Raw genomic sequence first — 17,169 nt, forward strand, 5'->3', positions numbered from 1 at the left:
TGCTGCCCTGAGCCTGTTCTTCTGTTGGCTGGGGACGGTCGGTGAGACCCTCAGGGCAGCGGGGGGAAGGTGGCCATCGCCCTCCATGGGCCTGTGGGGGGTCCCTCTGTGGGGCAGGATGACCTTGGTGAGCTCGTTCCCACGCTCAGCACCCGCTTTGCCTGGCCCAGGGCCCGGCTGCCACAGAGCTCGGCAGGACACGGAGCCTCACGTGCCGTGCTCAGCACAGGAGTGAGCTGGGGACGAGGCAGCAGGAGCCGGTCTGGGAAGTGGGGAACATCCTGCCTGAGCTCAGCGCTGTGACTGCAGCCAACCCCGCTGCTCAGGGATATGGATCTGCTTCCTGCCACGGCCCGTGCCAGGACCAGCAAGGAGCAAAACAACAGCTGCTTTCCGGGCAGCCCCGACAGAGCCCAGTGCACTTCCCAAGGGCAGCAGGACCGGGGCGACTCATGGGATGAGGCTGGGGGCCAGGCAGCCCTCAGCCTGCTGCATGCACTGCTGGAGCAGGACACGGTCAGTGACAGACCATGGCTCCAGCCCCTGTGCCTGGGATGGGAGTTTGCCTGTGCCGAGCCTGGAGCCGCTCTCATGGTTCCCAGCCAGCCCTGCTGCAGGTCGCAGGAATGTTCCTGGTGTCAGATCTGGCTGTCCCCCAGGTGCCAGCGGGCCTGGAGATGCCCCAGAGCTTGTGCCCTAGGAGAGACTAGGTCCTGCGACCATCCCGGGGCCATAGGCTGGGGCGTGCCCCCTGCACACCCTGGGGTGCCCTCACTGGGGCAGGACTGCACGTTCTGAGACCCTCAGTCCCACTGTGGCAGAGCTGCCAGGGGGCATGTCCGGGATTTTGGGGGAAAGCAGAGCCAGAGGATAGCTGGACCAGAGCAGCCGGAGCTGTTTGCGGGGTTCCCAGGGAGCGGCATCCCTGGGGAGGCTCCTGGAGCCGCGGGACGGACTACAGGTCCCAGCATGCCCGGTCGCGCTCCACACCTGCCGGGGAGCGGCTTCGTTACTGGCGGGGCCCGGCAGCGATGTCCGAGGGCCCCGCAGCCGCCGCCACGCCGGGAGCAGCGCCCAGCGGTGAGTGAGCCCCGGGACCCCTCGGGGTACCCGCACCTCCCGCCCTGGCACCACCGCTGCACCCAGACCCGCGTCCCCGCATCCCCCGGTGCACCGAGCCCGCGGCTCTCCCGGTGTCCCGCGTTCTCTCAGGCTGCCCTCGGGCACCCCAAGACCGTAGGTGGCCCCCGTGGGCGAGCCCCAGGCTGAGGCCCTGGAGAATTTGCCTCGTCTCGTCCCTTGCTGGTGCTCGGCTTCCCCTCGGGAGGTGCCCGGGCAGGAGCGGCAGGGCAGGGCAGGGCGCAGCGGGCGCGGGTCTGCACTGGCACCCGGGGCGGGCTGAGCCGGGACCTCGCTCCGCTCCCACCGGGACCACCGGGACCACCGTCCTGCTCTCGCCCAGCTCCCGTGGGGCAGGTCCCCAGGTCGTCGGGACCCGAATGCTGTTAGCGGGGGGACAGTGGGGTCCGGGGGGCGATGGGAACGGGGGTCGAAGGGAGCTGCTCGCACGTGTCTGAACAAGGTTCCCCTGGGGAGAGTGAATGTACGTGCAGGAGCTGGGCCAAAATCAGACGCAGGGCTCTGGCAATCCCGGCTGAGCTGACTCACCGGCCGGGCTCCCTCCCCGGAGCCAGCGCAGCGCGGCACCTCGGCACGGTGGGTCCTTGTCCTTCCCTGGGGAGAAGAGGGTCTGGGGGGCTGGGGCTGGGAGCTGTTCTCTGGGCAGCACGGTGCAACGTGGGGCCCCGAGGTCTGCTGGTCCCGGTGCCATGGGGCAGAGGGCTGTGGGGGCTGTGGGTGTGCTTCGGAGTGTGCATGTTGCCTCTTGCCCGTCCCGTGTGCCAGGGGGGTGCAGGGTGGCCTGGCCTGGGTGCTGTGGATGTGGCAGCGAACCTGAGCATGAGCTGGGAGGGAGGGCAGCAATGCCCTGACATGAGCCTGTAGATGAGGATGAGGGGCTGCTGGTGTCGCAGCCCCCACCGTGGTGGAAGTGGGAGCAGGGGTGGAGATGGGGCAGGGGGCTTGCAGAAGGGGCTCCTGCCCCCCACGGCTCAGGGGTGGCAGTGCCAGTACAGCCCAAATCAGGACTACTGGAGGTAGCAGGAAAGCAAGAATATGCTGGTTTTATGGCCTGTCTCATGATGTGTTTATGGTTGGGATGGGGCAGACACAGATTCTGCCCAACCCTGCCCTGGGTGGCACAGCAGGTCCCCGCGCCGACAGAGGATAACAGACGGACTTTGCTCTCTAAGGTGGAGCTCCCAAGGGCTCTTACTGGCACTGCAGCTGTGTTTGCCCACTGCAGGAAGCTCGAGGGCTCCTTCCTTGCTCACTCCATAGGCAGGGACCCAGCCGGGACCTCGAGGGGAGCAGGGTCCTGCCCCGTCCCTTCAGAGCATCCTCTGCCCCGTCTGGCCCTGGCACTGATCCAGAAATCACCAAGTCTCTGCTTTGGTGCTGAGCCCCCCACGTCACAGCAGCCGCCACATAGCAGGTACACTGACCCCTCACCACCCCCAAACCTGCCCCATATTTGGGGTGGCTGCTGAGCTGGGGTCCATTCCCACAGCCCCCCTGTCCCAATGGTAGGGAGGAGGGACACCTGAGCCCTGGCTATGCCATCCAGGTCCTCACCAGCCCCCAGTCTGGCAGGTGTTTCCCCTGGGAGGGTGTTTGTCCCGTGGCAGGATGCTGGGGGATATGGGGGTGCAGGGTATGTCCCTGGTCCCTAGAGCATCACCTGAACAGCTCCTTCTCCCCAGGCAGGGCCCGGAGAAGGGAATCTGCTGCCCAGCAGCGCCGCTCCAGGGAGGTAGGGTGGACAGTGCCCCTCCCCATGGCGGCTGGGCCCCCACGTAACACCAGCCAAACTGGACACCGTGGTCCCACGAGAGAATCCCCCCGACCAGAGCCCACCCGCCTGCCACCTCTGGCCCAGCCCAGACTCATCTGTCACTGCCTGTCCCCACACTGACCCGGCGTCCTGTGGGTCGGACACGGGCACGCACTGCGATGCCGCAACCATCACCGGTGGGTAGGGATGGGCAGTGCCAGTGGGTGGCCCAGGGGAACTGGGAAAAGGGGGGGGAAGAGCTGGGGCAACTCTGGGCTGGTCCTGCATCCTGCCCCCATCCTGTTGCTGGGGCTGAGCCACTGTCCTGGCGTCCTTCACCCCACACCGTGCTCTGTCCCCGGCACCGCTCGGCCGGGCAGAGCGTGGCCAGGAGAGGGCAGTAGGACCCTGCCCGCAGGCAGCAGGGGGGCGAGGGGGAGCAGGGTAGAGCTGGGGGGGGGGTGTGTCCCTGTGTGCCACACTGCAGGGGATCCCCCAGCCCCCACAAGAGTGGCTTTGGGGGCAGACCCGTCTGGTGGCACCAGCCCCAAACCCTGAGGGGATAGAGGGGGCTGAGGGATGCAGGAAGTGCTCCCCTGCCGAGGCCCCCATGCATCCCATTCCCCTCATGTGCCCCCAACCCTGGGCTGACACCGTGCCCCTCTGTCCCCAGAGCTGTGCAGCGGGGATGTCCCTGAGGTGGAGATCATCAGCCTGCTGGGTGAGCAGCTGCCCCGCTACACTCTGCGGGCTGACACCGTCTTTGGCTACGACCACGGTGACTGGCTGCGAGCCCCCCTCGGCCCCCCACAGCCAGCGGCCCCCCTCGCCCCCCAACAGATCGAGGAGACCCTGCAGTATTTCCGTGAGTGCCCGTGGGCTGGTGAGGGTGGTGGGGCTGGCAAGGGCAGCGGGGCACAGGCTGCAGCAGCTGTGCGGGGTCGGGACGGCGAGGGCAGCCCCGGAGCTAATCACTGCTAACGGGATTGATGGGCTGGATTTCCTCACCCAGAACATCCCCGGCTAATTCTGAGAGCAGCTTCTGCTGAGCCGAGCCGGATGCTGGGAGAGAGCCTTTGTCTTCTCCCGGGACCCCCTGCACGTCCCTGCTCCCCTGCACTGTGCCGTGGCTTGCAGGGGTGGCACACTGGTGGGGTTGGCAGAGGGTGTGCCAGTGAATCCCAGTGCTGCTGTCCCCCCAAACATGACAGCCTGACAGGCATTGTGGGGGTGCTGGTGCAAAGTCCCCAGAGCCATGGGGTGTGGATGCCTGGGGGGAGACCCCACAGCCCCCATGGCTAGGCAGGGGCGATGCCCACAGTGCTGTGATGGGGCCTGTTCCTGGTGTGGGGTTGGGGTTCAGTGGGGGTTCAGCACAGACGGATTATCTCTGCTTTGTTTCTGCCTCTGGCCTGCGTGTGGCGAGGACAGGATTAGAGCGAGGGGCTGGGGCAGATGGATGTGGGGCAGCAGGAGACAGATGGGGCTGAGGCTCCCAACCCCCTGCCCACGCCAGGCTGGGGTGGGGGCGAGCCCTCTCCATGCCCTGCCGGTGCTTGCAGCCTTCCCCATCTGGCTGCTCCCCTCTCTGTTCAGCAGGCAGTGGGGTGCAGCCCCCCAGCCATCAGCACCCCTGACCCTGCAGTGACAGTAGAAGGGATTGAGCCCCAAGCCCTGTCCCTGTGCCACAGGGCAGGGAACACCCGGCTCTGCAGGACCCTGGCACCCCCATCCATGGGGCCAGCTGTTCTCAGTGCCAGACCCCTGCAGGTCACAGTTCCCCCAGTGCCGATGGCATGTGTGGGTGTGGAGGGGGCCCATGGCGTCATCCCTTTACCCAAACCTTTAAGCTGCCGTCAGAAATAGCCCCCTGTAATCTGCTTGAGCAGACACGGGGAACCTGCCCAGAGGAGCAAATCCTGGAGCAGGGGATTAGGAAGAAGCAGCTCTTGCCTGTCCACGCGGAGACGTGTGCTCAAGTCCTTGGGGTCCCTGGGGGGTGGGTACCCAGTGCTGGCTGTGTCCCTCACCTCACCGAGGGAAACACCAGTGCCAGGAGGAGGGAGAGGCTGGGACTGAGGGCACCCACTCTGGCCCCTCCTCTGGGAGGGGTCCAGTGGTTATGGCAAGACATGGTCGGTGTCAGGATTCCAGTGGGTGGGAGTCCAGCAGGCGAGGGAAGGCATCCGTGAGGGGCAACTCCAGCCACGTCCATTCATCCATTATTTGGGTGCTAACGAGGAAGGGCATTGGGGCAGGTGGTGGGGACAGGCAGAGCATGCGTTGGCATTACCAGCGTCACACCCACGCAGCTTGTGCTACGTGCCAGCCAGCTCCTCCATAATTCAGCACACCATGATTTATTCACCTTTCCTGCTTCCGTGCTGCCTCTGCACCAGAATGGTTGTGGGGAGCTGAGGGTGCCAGCCAGGGAGCACAGGGAGCCTCGATGGGGCATGGAGGGGGCCAGGCTCGTGCCAACCCATGCTCAGAGCCAAGGGGTGCTGAGTGGGAGGGAAAAGCCCTTTCCCAGCTCACAAACCGGGCGGGTCCCAGCACCGTACTGGGCACTGCATGTGCAGGGTGTGTGGTGGCTGTGTGGGTGATGATGAGGGGACCAGGCCTGGGGTGGCAGAGCAGGGCTGGCTGGAAGAAGCAGACCCTGATCCTCACAGGGCCCAAAACCATTCCCTGTCCCTCCCAAGGGGCAGAAGCCACTGTCTGTGCATAACCCTTGGGGTCAGCCCTGTGGAGCTGCTCTTGAGGACCCTCAGTGTCCCCTCCGCATTCATCATCACCCTTGGGGACCCATGTGTCCAGAACCCCCATTTCCGTGAGCTGGGACCAGAGGTGGGACACCGAGCCCAACTGCACCAGCCCCCCGGGGCTGAGCAGGGTTGTTGCTGTGGGTGCCCCAACGGGGAGCCCGGTCCTGGGATGTCCGAGAGAGACCGTCTGCCCGAGGTGGCTCGTGTGAGTGCGGGAGTGGGCACTCCCGAGCAGCCTCTGACACCCCCGTCGCCCCCGCCCCGCTCCCGCCCGGCCCCGCCCCCGCCCGGTCCCGGCCCCAGCCCCAGCCCCGGCCCCGCCGCCGGGGGACGCGCCGGGCAGGTGCGAGCGGACGGAGCGACCCTATAAATAGGGGAGGGAGAGGCTGCAGCGGCTCCGTTCGGCGCGGCTGGGTGGGCTCGGCACGATGGAGATCTGGAGCAGCCCCGCCGCCTACGACGAGTTAAACGGGAACGCGGAGCGCGGCGGCGGCGCCGACCCCATCGCCCGGGAGCTGGAGGAAGGTGAGGGCGACCCGGGCGGTCCCGCCCCGGCGATGGGGATGGGGATGGGGATGCGGCTGCAGCGGGGCCGGGCTCCCCTGGGGCTGGTCCGGAGCGGCGGGGCCGAGGTCTCTCCGGGACCGGGGCAGGTCCGGAGCGGTGAGCCCGGCTGGGGTCTCCCCCCGGCAGTGCCGTCCCCTCCCCACCCGTGTGTTTCCGCAGCCCGCTCCCACTCGCTGCGTTCCGGGGCAGCCGCCACCCAGTCCCTTAGGGACCTCCAGGCTCACCCCGATCCTAAGGAGACCTGTTCCCTCGCCGAGGGAGGCGGGGAGCGGGTGGAGGGACAGGGTGAGAGCCCCCGCCAGGTCTGCGTGTGCCCGTGGGGATGGGGGTCCCTCCTCCCCCCCCCTCCCGCATCCCGCCGGATCGGGCCTGCAGATGGGTGTTTACATGTTTGCCAGCGCTGCAGCCCCCGTCTCCCAGGGCCAGCCGCTCGCTCCAACCGTAACGATGCTCATGCTCTAATTATTTCCAATTAATGGCTCAGGGGCCTGACGAGGTGCAGTTGGGGACCCCCGCGGGGAGCAGGCACTGTTGGGGTGTGTAGAGGGGGTTGAGGCTGGAGCTGGGGTTGGCTCCTCTTCCCGTGGATGTGTTTGGGGTACGTGCCCACTGGGGCGTGGGGCAGCACCCAAGGCAGTGGGGACTGGACGGGACCGGGGTGGCGAGTGGGGGCATTGCCATGACAACACACTCACCATTACACAACCCCAGCTGGGGCAGCCTAATGGGATTTGTGTGGCTGAGCCTCCTCCGTTAACCCACTTCGTCTGCAGGACTGGGGAGTGGCTGTGACTGGGGACGTGGGTGGAGGCCCTGAGTGCAGCCAGCGCTGCTCGGCCAGGGGAAACTGAGGCACGGACCCTTGGGGCAGCAGAGCATCGGCAAGAACATCGGGAGTGCTGTGTGGTGTGGGCAGGGTGCGGGGTACAGGCAGGTCTCGGGGTGTAAGCAGGGTCTGGGGCGCAGGCTCTCGGCTCCCTCTCACCACACAGCTCCGGTGCTGCCATCTGGGTGTGTGCCCGGCACTGTCTGGCAGTGCCTGCGGGCACAGTTGGCAGGATCAGTACTGGGGAGACAGACATCTCCATCCTTGTGGCTCCTCTCCCATCCAGAGAGCCAGACAGTGGCATGGGGAGGCAGGGGCATAGTTGGGACCCATTCCATTGTGGTGGTATTGGCGTTGGGGGCAGCTGCCTGTTCCCACAGTGTGCTGCCCACAGCTGCCTCTGCCCCTGTTGCTGAGTGGATCATTGTGTTGTGCAGCTGGAGGGGCATCGGGTGGGTGCGGGCTGCAGCATCCCCTCCCCCAGAGAGAAACTAGGGCAGGACTGGCTTCTCGGGGCGGGGGGGGAACTGGGGGAGGGGGCTGGGGACAGATTGGAGGGGACGCTGCCTGTGAGCCCGGCTCAGCGTGGTGCCACCCACAGCTATTTACACTGGAGCTCCAGCCTGCTTTCTGCTGGAAATGTCACCTCCAATCCCATCTCCACTGCTGGCCTTTCCCCGTCCTTCCTTGCCATCCGTGCGTCCAGTGGTGGGGCTGGCACTGTGCCCGTGCTGGGGGCTTGGCACTTTCCCTGCCACCCCGAGGTGCAGGCAGGGTTGGGGGTGAGGTGTGAGCCCCCCGTTTCCCATGATGGTGGCACGGCTGTGGGGATCCCCACCCACCTCTGCCTGGCACCACGCCAGGTGCTGCCCAGCAGATAAAAGGTCCTTTTTGGTGACCAACCTGGAGCAGCCTTGTGCTGCCTCCCTCCCGTTCCCTTCATTGTGCAGCTCCAGAGAGAGCAGTGACATGGACTGGGAGGCAGTGGGGTGACAGTGCTGAGCCCCTGGGCCAGTGCTCCCTCAGTGTGGGGGTTCACCTTTCGACCTCTCCCCCAGTCCTGTGTGCTGAGCGGGTGGTCAGGATCACCAAGACCTACCACGACATCGACGCCGTCACCAACCTGCTGGATGAGGTATGTTGGAACCCCCCACCTGTGTGAGGGCTGAGGGCTGTTGGGATCCTGGGGACACAGGGGTGGATGAGGACTGGGGAAGGGATGAGTCCTGGCTGAGGCAGACCTGCTCCTTGCAGAAGGAGCGGGACCTGGAGCTGGCGGCGCGCATCGGGCAGTCCCTGCTGAAGCAGAATCGGAGCCTGACCGAGCGCAATGAGCTGCTGGAGGAGCAGCTGGAGTTGGCCAAGGAGGAGGTAACAGCTCCTGGGCACAGGTCCAGGCCTTGGCCTCCTATGTGCCCCCCTGGGGTGACTGTGGTCCCCTCGGCCGTGTCCTGAAGCCCTTTGTCTCTCCAGATTGCGCAGCTGCGCCATGAGGTCTCCATGCGGGATGACCTTCTCCACTTCTACACCACCACGACAGAGGAGAGCGAGCCCACCACCACCACCTCCACACCGTGAGTGGGAGTCCCTCACTGCTGCTCCTGCAGGTTGGGCAGGAACTGTCACCACCACCAGGGTAACCCTGGACGTGCTCCCTTCCCTCCCTTCCCTCGGCTGTGGCTCCAGCAGCACAGAGCTGAGTTGTTGCAGTTTCCTGCCTGGGTGGGCAGCCCCATCCTGCCCGCACTGCAGGTGCTCAGTGCCATCCCTGCTGTCCCCAGGCTGCGCCGGCACGAGTCCTCACTGTCCCTGCAGCAGTACTTCCAGTACGACACCTTGCAGCAGAAGCTGAAGTGCCTGGAGGAGGAGAACCAGAAGCTTCGCATGGAGGTGAGCAGAGCCAGCTGGTGGATGCCCTGCGGTGCCCACCTCTGCCCCACTCACTGCAGGGGGACCCGAGCTGCCTCCCAGGGAGGTGGGAGGTCCTGCCCATCACACTCAGCCCCTCCAACCGTCTCCTCCAGGCCACCAGCATCGCCACTGAGACCTGTCAGTACGAGGACCAGGAGCAGCAGCTGATGATCGACTGCGTGGAGCAGTTCTGTATGTGGGGCTGGGGGGTCTGCAGGCAGTGCCCAGCGTCGCTGCATGGGCTGGGGCTGGGGGGCTGTGCCCCGGCGGTGACGGACCCCGGCCCTCCCGCAGCCGAGGCGAGCCAGCAGGTCGTTCACCTGTCGGAGGAGCTGGCGCACCGGGCGGAGGACGCGGCGCGGCAGCAGGAGGAGATCACGCAGCTCCTGGCGCAGGTCGCGGACCTGCAGCAGAAGTGCCGCACGGTGAGGGTCCCTGCCCGTGCCGGGGGTGGGGAGGGGATGGGCACAGCGCCCTGACGTGCCCGCTCCTGCCCGCAGTACGGCTCCGAGGTGGAGGAGCTCCAGCAGCACCTGACTGCGGCGAAGGAGGTGCAGCAGCAGCTCCGAATGGAGGTGAGGGCCGTGGGCGTCCCGGCCGGTGGGGGGTCCTGTCAGCTGCCCCCGGGGCCGTGCCCGAGCTGTGCCCGTGTCCCCGCAGCTGCGGGACCTGCAGGAGAAGTACGCGGAGTGCGGGGGGATGCTGCAGGAAGCGCAGGAGGAGGTGAAGAGCCTGCGGAGCCGCAGCCTGCCCAACAGCACCGTGAGCCGCTACAGCGCGGCCAGTCTGCTGCCCGTGGTGAGCGCCCGGGGGTGAGGGATGGTGGGGGTGGGTGTTGCTGCTCTCCCCTCTACTGACACTGTGTCCCCCCTGTCTCCAGGACTCGCTGGCCGCTGAGATCAAGGGCATGATGAGGAAGAGGACTGACAGCTCCTCCTCGGACTACAAGTGAGCGCGGGCACCGGTGGCTCATGCTGTGCCATGGGACGGGGGTCTCGGGGGGTGCCTGGCTCACCCCCACCCGCTTCCTGCAGGAGTTACCTGCATGTCTTCGAGACGGTGAAGGCAGTGAACCAGGCAGCCAAAGCCAAGTCTTGCTCCGAGTCTCCCCACCACATGCCAGGCTCCAAGCAGTTGTCAGCCGCCCACTCTGGGGGGGCCAGCACCCCCCACATCAGCTGCTCCGGCTCGGAGGGTGCCCGGTGAGTGCCGGGGGGGTTAACTGGGGCCAGGTGGGACAGCAGCTGCCCCTGCACTGGAGCCGAGGTGCTGGTGACCTGCTGGTCACACCGGAGCAGGAATCATCCTGGGGCAGGGAGGGCAGGATCCAGCACAGCCCGGACCCACTGCCCTGGGCACCCCAACACTGTGCCTGCCAGCAGGGCCGGGGGGTCCGGCGGGGCCCGCTGGGCAGCCCCGGGCCGGCAGGACCTGGAGGCGGCGGTGCAGCGGCTGTCGGCGCGGCAGCAGAGCCACTCCTCCGAGGAGCGCTCCTTCTTCGAGGCCGAGCGGGAGCGCAAGCTCTGGCGCCTGAGGGACGGGGTGAACTCCAGCGGCTTCCTCACCCCCAACGAGAGCATCGTCTCCACGGGGACCAGCTACTCGGGGGGCTCGGAGCTCACCGCCGGCTCCACCTTTTCCCTCGGCTCCCTCACATACCTGCCCGACAAGCTGCAGATCGTGAAGCCACTGGAAGGTGAGGGGCAGAGGGGGTGCAGAGCTGGGGGTGCCATGAGGGTCCAACGACACCAGCTGAGCCCCCCCGGCTGTGTTCTGTCCCCAGGCTCTGTGACACTCCACCACTGGCAGCAGCTGGCACAACCCAACCTGGGCGGGATCCTGGTGCCCCGTCCCGGGGTGCTCACCAAAGACTTCAGGCAGCTGGACATCGACCTGGAGGAGGTGTACAGCCTCAATGACCTGGAGGAGGATGATGTGGACACTGGCTCCTTCCAGCTGCTCCCTACCTCAACACCCGCCAAAGCCAAGGAGCGCCCCAGGGGTGAGCGCGGGGCGAGGGGACAGAGGGGATGTGGCCCCCAGGGCGCCCCTGTCCTCCTGCCCAGGCTTCCCGTCGCTCCCCCCTGCGCTCTCCCCTCTTGCAGCAGCCTGTCCCTGCCACCCCCCTGTCCCCACGGGGACTCTCCGTCTGCAGCTGTACGAGAGCCCTTCTCCGTCACCCACCCCGGCGGGGTGAGCCCTCTCCGTCACCCCGGTGTGCCCCTGCTGGCCCCCGGCCGTGTGGAGGGGGCAGGTCTGGGACAGACGGCATCTCCCGGTCCCACCTGTGCTCACAGCCCCCTCTGAGCAGGCACCGGACCCCAGCGCTGCTGGAGCTCTGCCCCGTGCACGGAGCTTCCAGCCCGGCTTCGGCTCTCCCGCCTGCCCCCAGCCCGCTCCCTGCCTGTGTCCTGTCCCCTCTCCCCGTTGACCCCTTGTCTCCTGTCCCTTCCAGTGTTCCTCTCTGTTAACAACCTCCCCCAGACCCCGTCTACCTTCACCATCACCACCTGCCACATCCTCCACCCCACCACTGCGATCACCACGGTGACACCCAGGTAAGGCGCATGGCCCCTCCCGCCACCTGCGCTGCCTGCACCCGCCCCGCTGTGCCCCCCGGCTCTAAATGTGCCCCCTGCCTCTCACTGTGCCCCCCGGCTCTCCCTGTGCCCCCTGCCTCTCGATGTGCACCCTGGCTCTCGCCACCTCCCCCCCTGCCTGGCTCCCTGCAGCTCGAGGAAGCCGCAGGCTGAGGGCCACCTGCAGCCCCTGATGCTCTGAGAGATGCCGGCACTTGAAGTATCCCCAGATCTGGCTGCTGGGCTCTCTGTGTGCCCGTGGGAAGCTGGGACCAGCCTTTCTGCCCCCCCCCCCCCCCGCAGCACCCTGAGGGGATGGAGAGCCTTCCTGGGGGGGCTCACCCTGGGGAGCAGCGCCCTGGGCACGGAGCATCGTGTGCTCCCGGCATGCCAGGGAAAGGACGTGGCTGGGCAGCAACCAGGACATTCCCCCAGCTGGGTTCTGGGCTGACCCTTCATTAATGAGTACCGGTGATTAGCCCTAATGAGCCCCCCCAGGCTCCTTGGGGTTCGGTGTGAGCTGGAGTTCACTGTTAGACACAACCCTGCACGTCTGGAAATTGCTTGTGGAGCAGGGACTGTGTTCCAATCCTTCCTGGCTGCTGCACGGCCACAGCCCCCCAGCACCCGCCCCTGAGCTTTGGGGTACTGGGCAGTTTGCAGCACGGGGGTGTCCCATAGCCCAAGGCTCATTAGGTGAAGGAGGAAAGGGGGTCCTGCTCTGCCCAAGGCCCCTCCCGGCCCCTGCAGCAGCATCCCCTGGGCCAGGGTCCCCCACTGACCCCTCCTTTCTGCTCTCTCTTCCCCTCCAGTCTGTATCATGCCGTCGTGCCTTCTTGTGGGCCCTTTGAGGGGCTGAGCCTCAGCAGCCCCTCGCCAGAACAGTCTCCCCCCACGCTGGTGCTTGGCCCTGGACCCCCGAGCACCCCCGTGGGACTCTTCAGACTCTTGCTGGGGCGAGATTCCCACGCGGCACCAGGGACTGGATTGTGGCGGGCCCCCTCACTCTGCTCCCAGGACTCCCAGCACGCTGAGCCCCAGCCCTCCCCTGTGCCCCGGGGGCAGGATGGATCCCCACCCAGGAGCAGCATCTTCAGCTGGAACCTGGTGGAGAAGCTGCGGCGCCTGGGGCTGGACAAGGTGGTGGCCAGAGGGGAGATGTCCCGTGCCCAGGGAGGGCACAGGGGGGCCCGGGGCACCCTGACGTGACACTGCTGCAGAGTCCCCAGGCTCATGGTGAGACACATCCTCTTCCTTGCCCATCCACGGGGAAATGGAGACAGCACAAGCTTCAGCCTCCTCTCCAGGTGCTGCCCAGGACCAGCAGCACTCCTGGCACTTGAGGAGAGCTTTGCCCTGGCTGCAAGGACAGAACCCGGCACTGCTCCCCATGTGTGGGGGGGTGCAGGGGGTGTCCCTGACCCTGTCCCTGCTGGGGGTAATGGACCCTTCACAGGAGCCAGTTTGTGGCAATAAGAACTGTTCCTGCTTCTGCTGAGCCTGTTCAAGGAGCGAGGGGCAGCTCGGCCCTTCGGGGCTCTCCAGAGCTGCAGCAAAGGGCGATGCTCAGGTGGGTCCTGGGGGAACCTGCGTGTGCTGGGGGAGACCTCCCCAGCCCAGGCTGGGCCCCTGGCCAGCACCTGGACTGGCTTTTAAAAGGAATGGTGGTTTAAACTCTTTCCCACTCACTGAGTAGCAATAGTAGCAGCACCCACAGCTCGGGGTGTTTCTTGGGGTGCTGCTGTTGCTCCCACCGGCCACATCCCTCACCCTGGGCTGTGCCCTGTCCCCTGGCAAATAAATGTGAAGTCACAGAGCAGTCTGTGTGTGCTGTGTCCGCTGCCGTGGGCAGTTGGGTCTCTGCCCTGTGCTTCCCTGTGGGGCTGGGGGCAAATTCCCCCTGCCCACCCTTCCCAAGCTCTCCCCAGCACAGCCCTGGGTGCAGCAGCCGTAGTGCCAGAGTTTTATTGCAGGAAGGGACACACACCGAGCGTGTGGGTGCCGTGCATGGTCAGCCCAGCCCCGTGGCTACGCGGCATCGGCCCCGTCCTCGGCGCTGCGGCGGCCGAAGTCCATCCAGTCGGGGTAGTAGTGCTCGTGCAGGGCCTCCATCCCCTCGTCCTCATGCACGAAGCCCTTGTGGTTGTTCAGCTCTGCCAGGGCAAGGGTGGCAGTTAGAGCTGGCACAGGGGGGCCGGGCTGTGCCCCCCGAGGGCTGCCTACCCTGAGCTCCTGGTACCTGTGAGGGCGTGGGGCAGGAACCGGGACAGGAGGTGCTGCTGCTCCTGGGACAGGTACTCGGGCCAGTCGCGCCGCACCAGGTTGGGGGGGTGCTGGTGGGGGTCCCCCACAGCGCCCGGTGCCACGGGCCAGCACAGGCAGGAGGTCACAGCGATGGTGAGGATGAGGCCGAAGCACAGGGTCACCTTCATGGCTGTGGAGAGACTGAGCAGGGAGGGGAGCAGAGCGGCTGCAGCCCCCCAACCAGACGTGCTCAGCCTGCAGGGAGGGGTGACCTGGGTGCTCCTCCTGGGGTCTGGTCAGTTCACAGTCACTGTCCCTCCCTGTGGGTTCCCAGCCCCCTCCATCCCTCCCATCTGCTCCTCAAGTCTTCTCCATCCCTGACTCCCAGCTGGTCCCCAAGATGCCTCCGGACAGCGGCAGAGCCCTGTGGGACTCACCTGCAGGCTCTGGGGCTCGGTGGGTGTCCTGGCGGGGTGTCCTGGCGGAGTGTCTGGGTGGGTGTCTTGGTGGGTGCCTCTCTCAGGGTATCTGTGGCTCAGTCCTGCTTTTAAAGGCACTGCCACGGCTGCCCCACCCCAGGGCGGCTCCACACCCCTATGGGGGGGCCCCACAGGCTCCTGTGTGTGCTCACAGACACACAGACACACAGAGACACACAGACAGACACACAGACAGACATACAGACACACACACACACAGACACACTGATACACAAACACACACACACAGAGTCCTTGCACACACAGACACACACACAGAGACACACACTGAGAGCTCACACACACAGACAAACACACATATATATACATACATATTTTTATATATATATAAAAAGATATATTCATATGTAGGCGGATATATGTATGTACATATATATATATATATACACACACATATGTGTGTGTGTATATACATACATACATATATATATATATACACATGCACACACATATATGTGGGACTCGATGATTTTGGTGGTCTTTTCCAATCTAAATGATTCTGGGATTTTATATATATGTATATATGTGTATATATATGTCTGTGTCTGTGTGTATATATATATATATATATATATATATACACACATTTGTGTGTAGATATATATGTGTACATACATATATGTATATATGTGTATTATGCATGCACAAAGGTACATATGCACATATACATATATGTGTATATACATATACACATACATGTATATGTGTGTATACAAACATATACACTTACATGTCCAGATATAGCTGTGTGTCTGCACACACACACACACACACACACACAAACACATATGTATCGACCTCCATACCTGTGTCTGTGTATGTGTTTATACACACGTGTGGCATGTCTAGGGTCCCAGTTGGGGCTGCACACAGCCAGGGGGTGGGGTGTGGGGGGGTGTGTGTTTGTGTGTGGGGGGGTGTGTGAGGCTCTTCACACAGGCCCCATTCTGCAGCCCTGGCTCTCTCCCTGCACCCCAAACAGCTCTGGGGTGTCACAGGAGGGGTGGGCACCACTCGCTGCCAGAGCTCCCCAAAATTCCCTGTCTGCTCCTCGTTCGATATTGACGTTCCCTCCTGCCCGTATTGACCCTCCTGCCCGGTGTGTTTTAGAGACCATTTGTCTCCCTCCTTCAATAAACCCCTGAGTGACATCCTGGGCTGGGCCGTGTCCCTGTCCTGTGTCCTCCCGCTCGCCGTGTTCCCAACGATCCGTGTCGGAGCTCCTCAAACACCCCAAAACAAATGGCCTTTGGATGGTGGGGAGGCAGCGGCGCCCTCCGCCCTCACGGCCATCGATCGCTCGCTCCACCGAGCGCCTCTCACAAGGAACAAACAAATTGTTTTCCAATTTGTGGCTTTTAATGGTTCAATCTGGACCAAATGAGCCGTCAGGGTGACGGGAATGGCGGCTGCTCCCTTTGGGGGTCACGGGCTTTGGCAGCACCTTGACGCAGGTTTGTGGCCAGACCCGTGGGCACTCGGCTGGGCCCTTCTCCCTTCTCTGGCTGGGGTGGTCCCAGCCCCCCTCATCCCTGCCCAGCCGGGTCTGGCTGTCCTGGCAGCAGACGAGGTGGTGCCTCCCTCCTGCGTTCAAGGGCAGAGTCAGCAGGGAAGAATCCAGGCTGGATGTACTCCGACAGCCCCTGCTCAGGCAGGGGCTCAGGAATTTTTGGAGCAGCATCAAAGAGACTGGGTTGTGTCAGGTTGTGAGCAGGAACACACCCCCGGTGTGAGCACCAGCCTTGGAGCTGGCCCCTGCTCTCAGTGTGCAGGGCTGATCACCCTGAGGTACAGGCAGAACTAGAGGTCACCCCAAGGTACAGGCAGGCCTGGAGGTCACCTCCCTCCTGGGTGCACTCAGTGTGTTGCACAGTTGCAGTAATTTGGTTTCCAAGAGCAAAGTCTCCCGCGGAAGCGACAGTGAACGAACCCAGCGTTCCCCTGGGAGATGGGGGCCATTGTGGCAGTGGGTGAACAGCCGTGACCTGCTGTGGGAGCTGCCAGGAGCAGGTGCCCAGGGTGGCAGAGCCTCCCCCTCCTCCCCACAGCAGTTTTTGGGAAGCACAAGTGCTGGTCCTGCCCACAGGACTCACGGGAACACAAGCAGCCCAAGAGCTGGTTTGAGGGTTGCTGTGCCCAGGCAGGGGATGACTCAGCACCCACCCACTCCTGGGCTTTTCCCTCTGCTCAGGCAGGAGCAGCAGGGACAGCATCAGTGGAGCTCAGGTTCCCCTTCCTGCAGTGAGTCAGAACGGGGGGACACCCCCAGACCCCCCCAGTTACACCAACCAGGCCCCTGAGCCCGTGCCCCTGCTGGGAGAAGGGAAGGTGCTTTGGCTCCAAGGAGTGATGGAACCCACCACGCACGGGCTTTTGAAAACCAGTTTTATTTAAATAAGACTTTAAATACATTACATAAAACATTAGAAATGAAACCAAAGCTGTTGTTACTGCACAGGGCCTGAGGCAGCAGCTCTATGGACACAAAGCTCTGCAGCTCCAGCCACAAGGCTGCTCCTCATGTTAGTCCAGAACTGATCCCTTGTCACAAGTTTAACCCACCTTGGGGCTTGCGGGGACCCGAGCTGCAGCCATCCAGCCTCCACGCCATCCTTCTGCCACTCTTGTTCCAAGCCAAGCTTCCCCAGATCCCTGTGCCAGTGGGAGCCAGCACTGCCCTAAGGGACAGTGCCATGTCCCCGTGCCCCACCTGAGCTCAGGGCCCGGGCTGGGCAGGACACGATTCCCATCATCCGGGCTGGAAGCGCAGCTGGACTGAGGAGCCATCCGGGCAGGCCGAGTCCCTGGGCTGAGCTGGGAACAGCTGGGTACCTTTGGCTCCAGGCTGGAGCTCTGGGAAATGAGGGACAGGCAGACAGGA

The 17,169-nt window shown here is 64.4% G+C and overlaps 2 protein-coding genes across 3 annotated transcripts; one reads left to right on the plus strand and one right to left on the minus strand.

Moving 5' to 3' along the window:
- Positions 1 to 6,047: 6,047 nt before the first annotated feature.
- Positions 6,048 to 13,355, plus strand: HAP1 (huntingtin associated protein 1). Of its 2 annotated transcripts, XM_032711202.1 has the most exons (15): positions 6,048 to 6,186; positions 8,113 to 8,189; positions 8,309 to 8,425; positions 8,528 to 8,628; positions 8,836 to 8,944; positions 9,079 to 9,157; positions 9,260 to 9,390; positions 9,466 to 9,540; positions 9,626 to 9,763; positions 9,846 to 9,913; positions 10,000 to 10,167; positions 10,348 to 10,661; positions 10,749 to 10,967; positions 11,421 to 11,523; positions 12,357 to 13,355. In XM_032711202.1, the coding sequence occupies exons 1-15, from the start codon at positions 6,090 to 6,092 to the stop codon at positions 12,751 to 12,753; spliced, it is 2,193 nt and encodes a 730-aa protein (XP_032567093.1). In that variant the 5' UTR covers positions 6,048 to 6,089; the 3' UTR covers positions 12,754 to 13,355. The 2 variants fall into 2 exon arrangements, with proteins under 2 accessions (XP_032567093.1, XP_032567094.1); XM_032711203.1 differs by lacking the exon at positions 11,421 to 11,523 and having other exon boundaries at positions 12,357 to 12,520.
- Positions 13,356 to 13,572: 217 nt separating this feature from the next.
- LOC116798649 (gastrin/cholecystokinin-like peptide) lies at positions 13,573 to 13,976 on the minus strand. The gene is made up of 2 exons (XM_032711210.1): positions 13,784 to 13,976; positions 13,573 to 13,697 (listed from the first exon to the last, which is right to left on the minus strand). The coding sequence occupies exons 1-2, from the start codon at positions 13,974 to 13,976 to the stop codon at positions 13,573 to 13,575; spliced, it is 318 nt and encodes a 105-aa protein (XP_032567101.1).
- Between the last annotated feature and the right edge of the window lie 3,193 nt (positions 13,977 to 17,169).

This window comes from Chiroxiphia lanceolata, chromosome 26, assembly GCF_009829145.1.
Source record: "Chiroxiphia lanceolata isolate bChiLan1 chromosome 26, bChiLan1.pri, whole genome shotgun sequence".
In the NCBI taxonomy this organism is placed as follows: domain Eukaryota; kingdom Metazoa; phylum Chordata; class Aves; order Passeriformes; family Pipridae; genus Chiroxiphia; species Chiroxiphia lanceolata.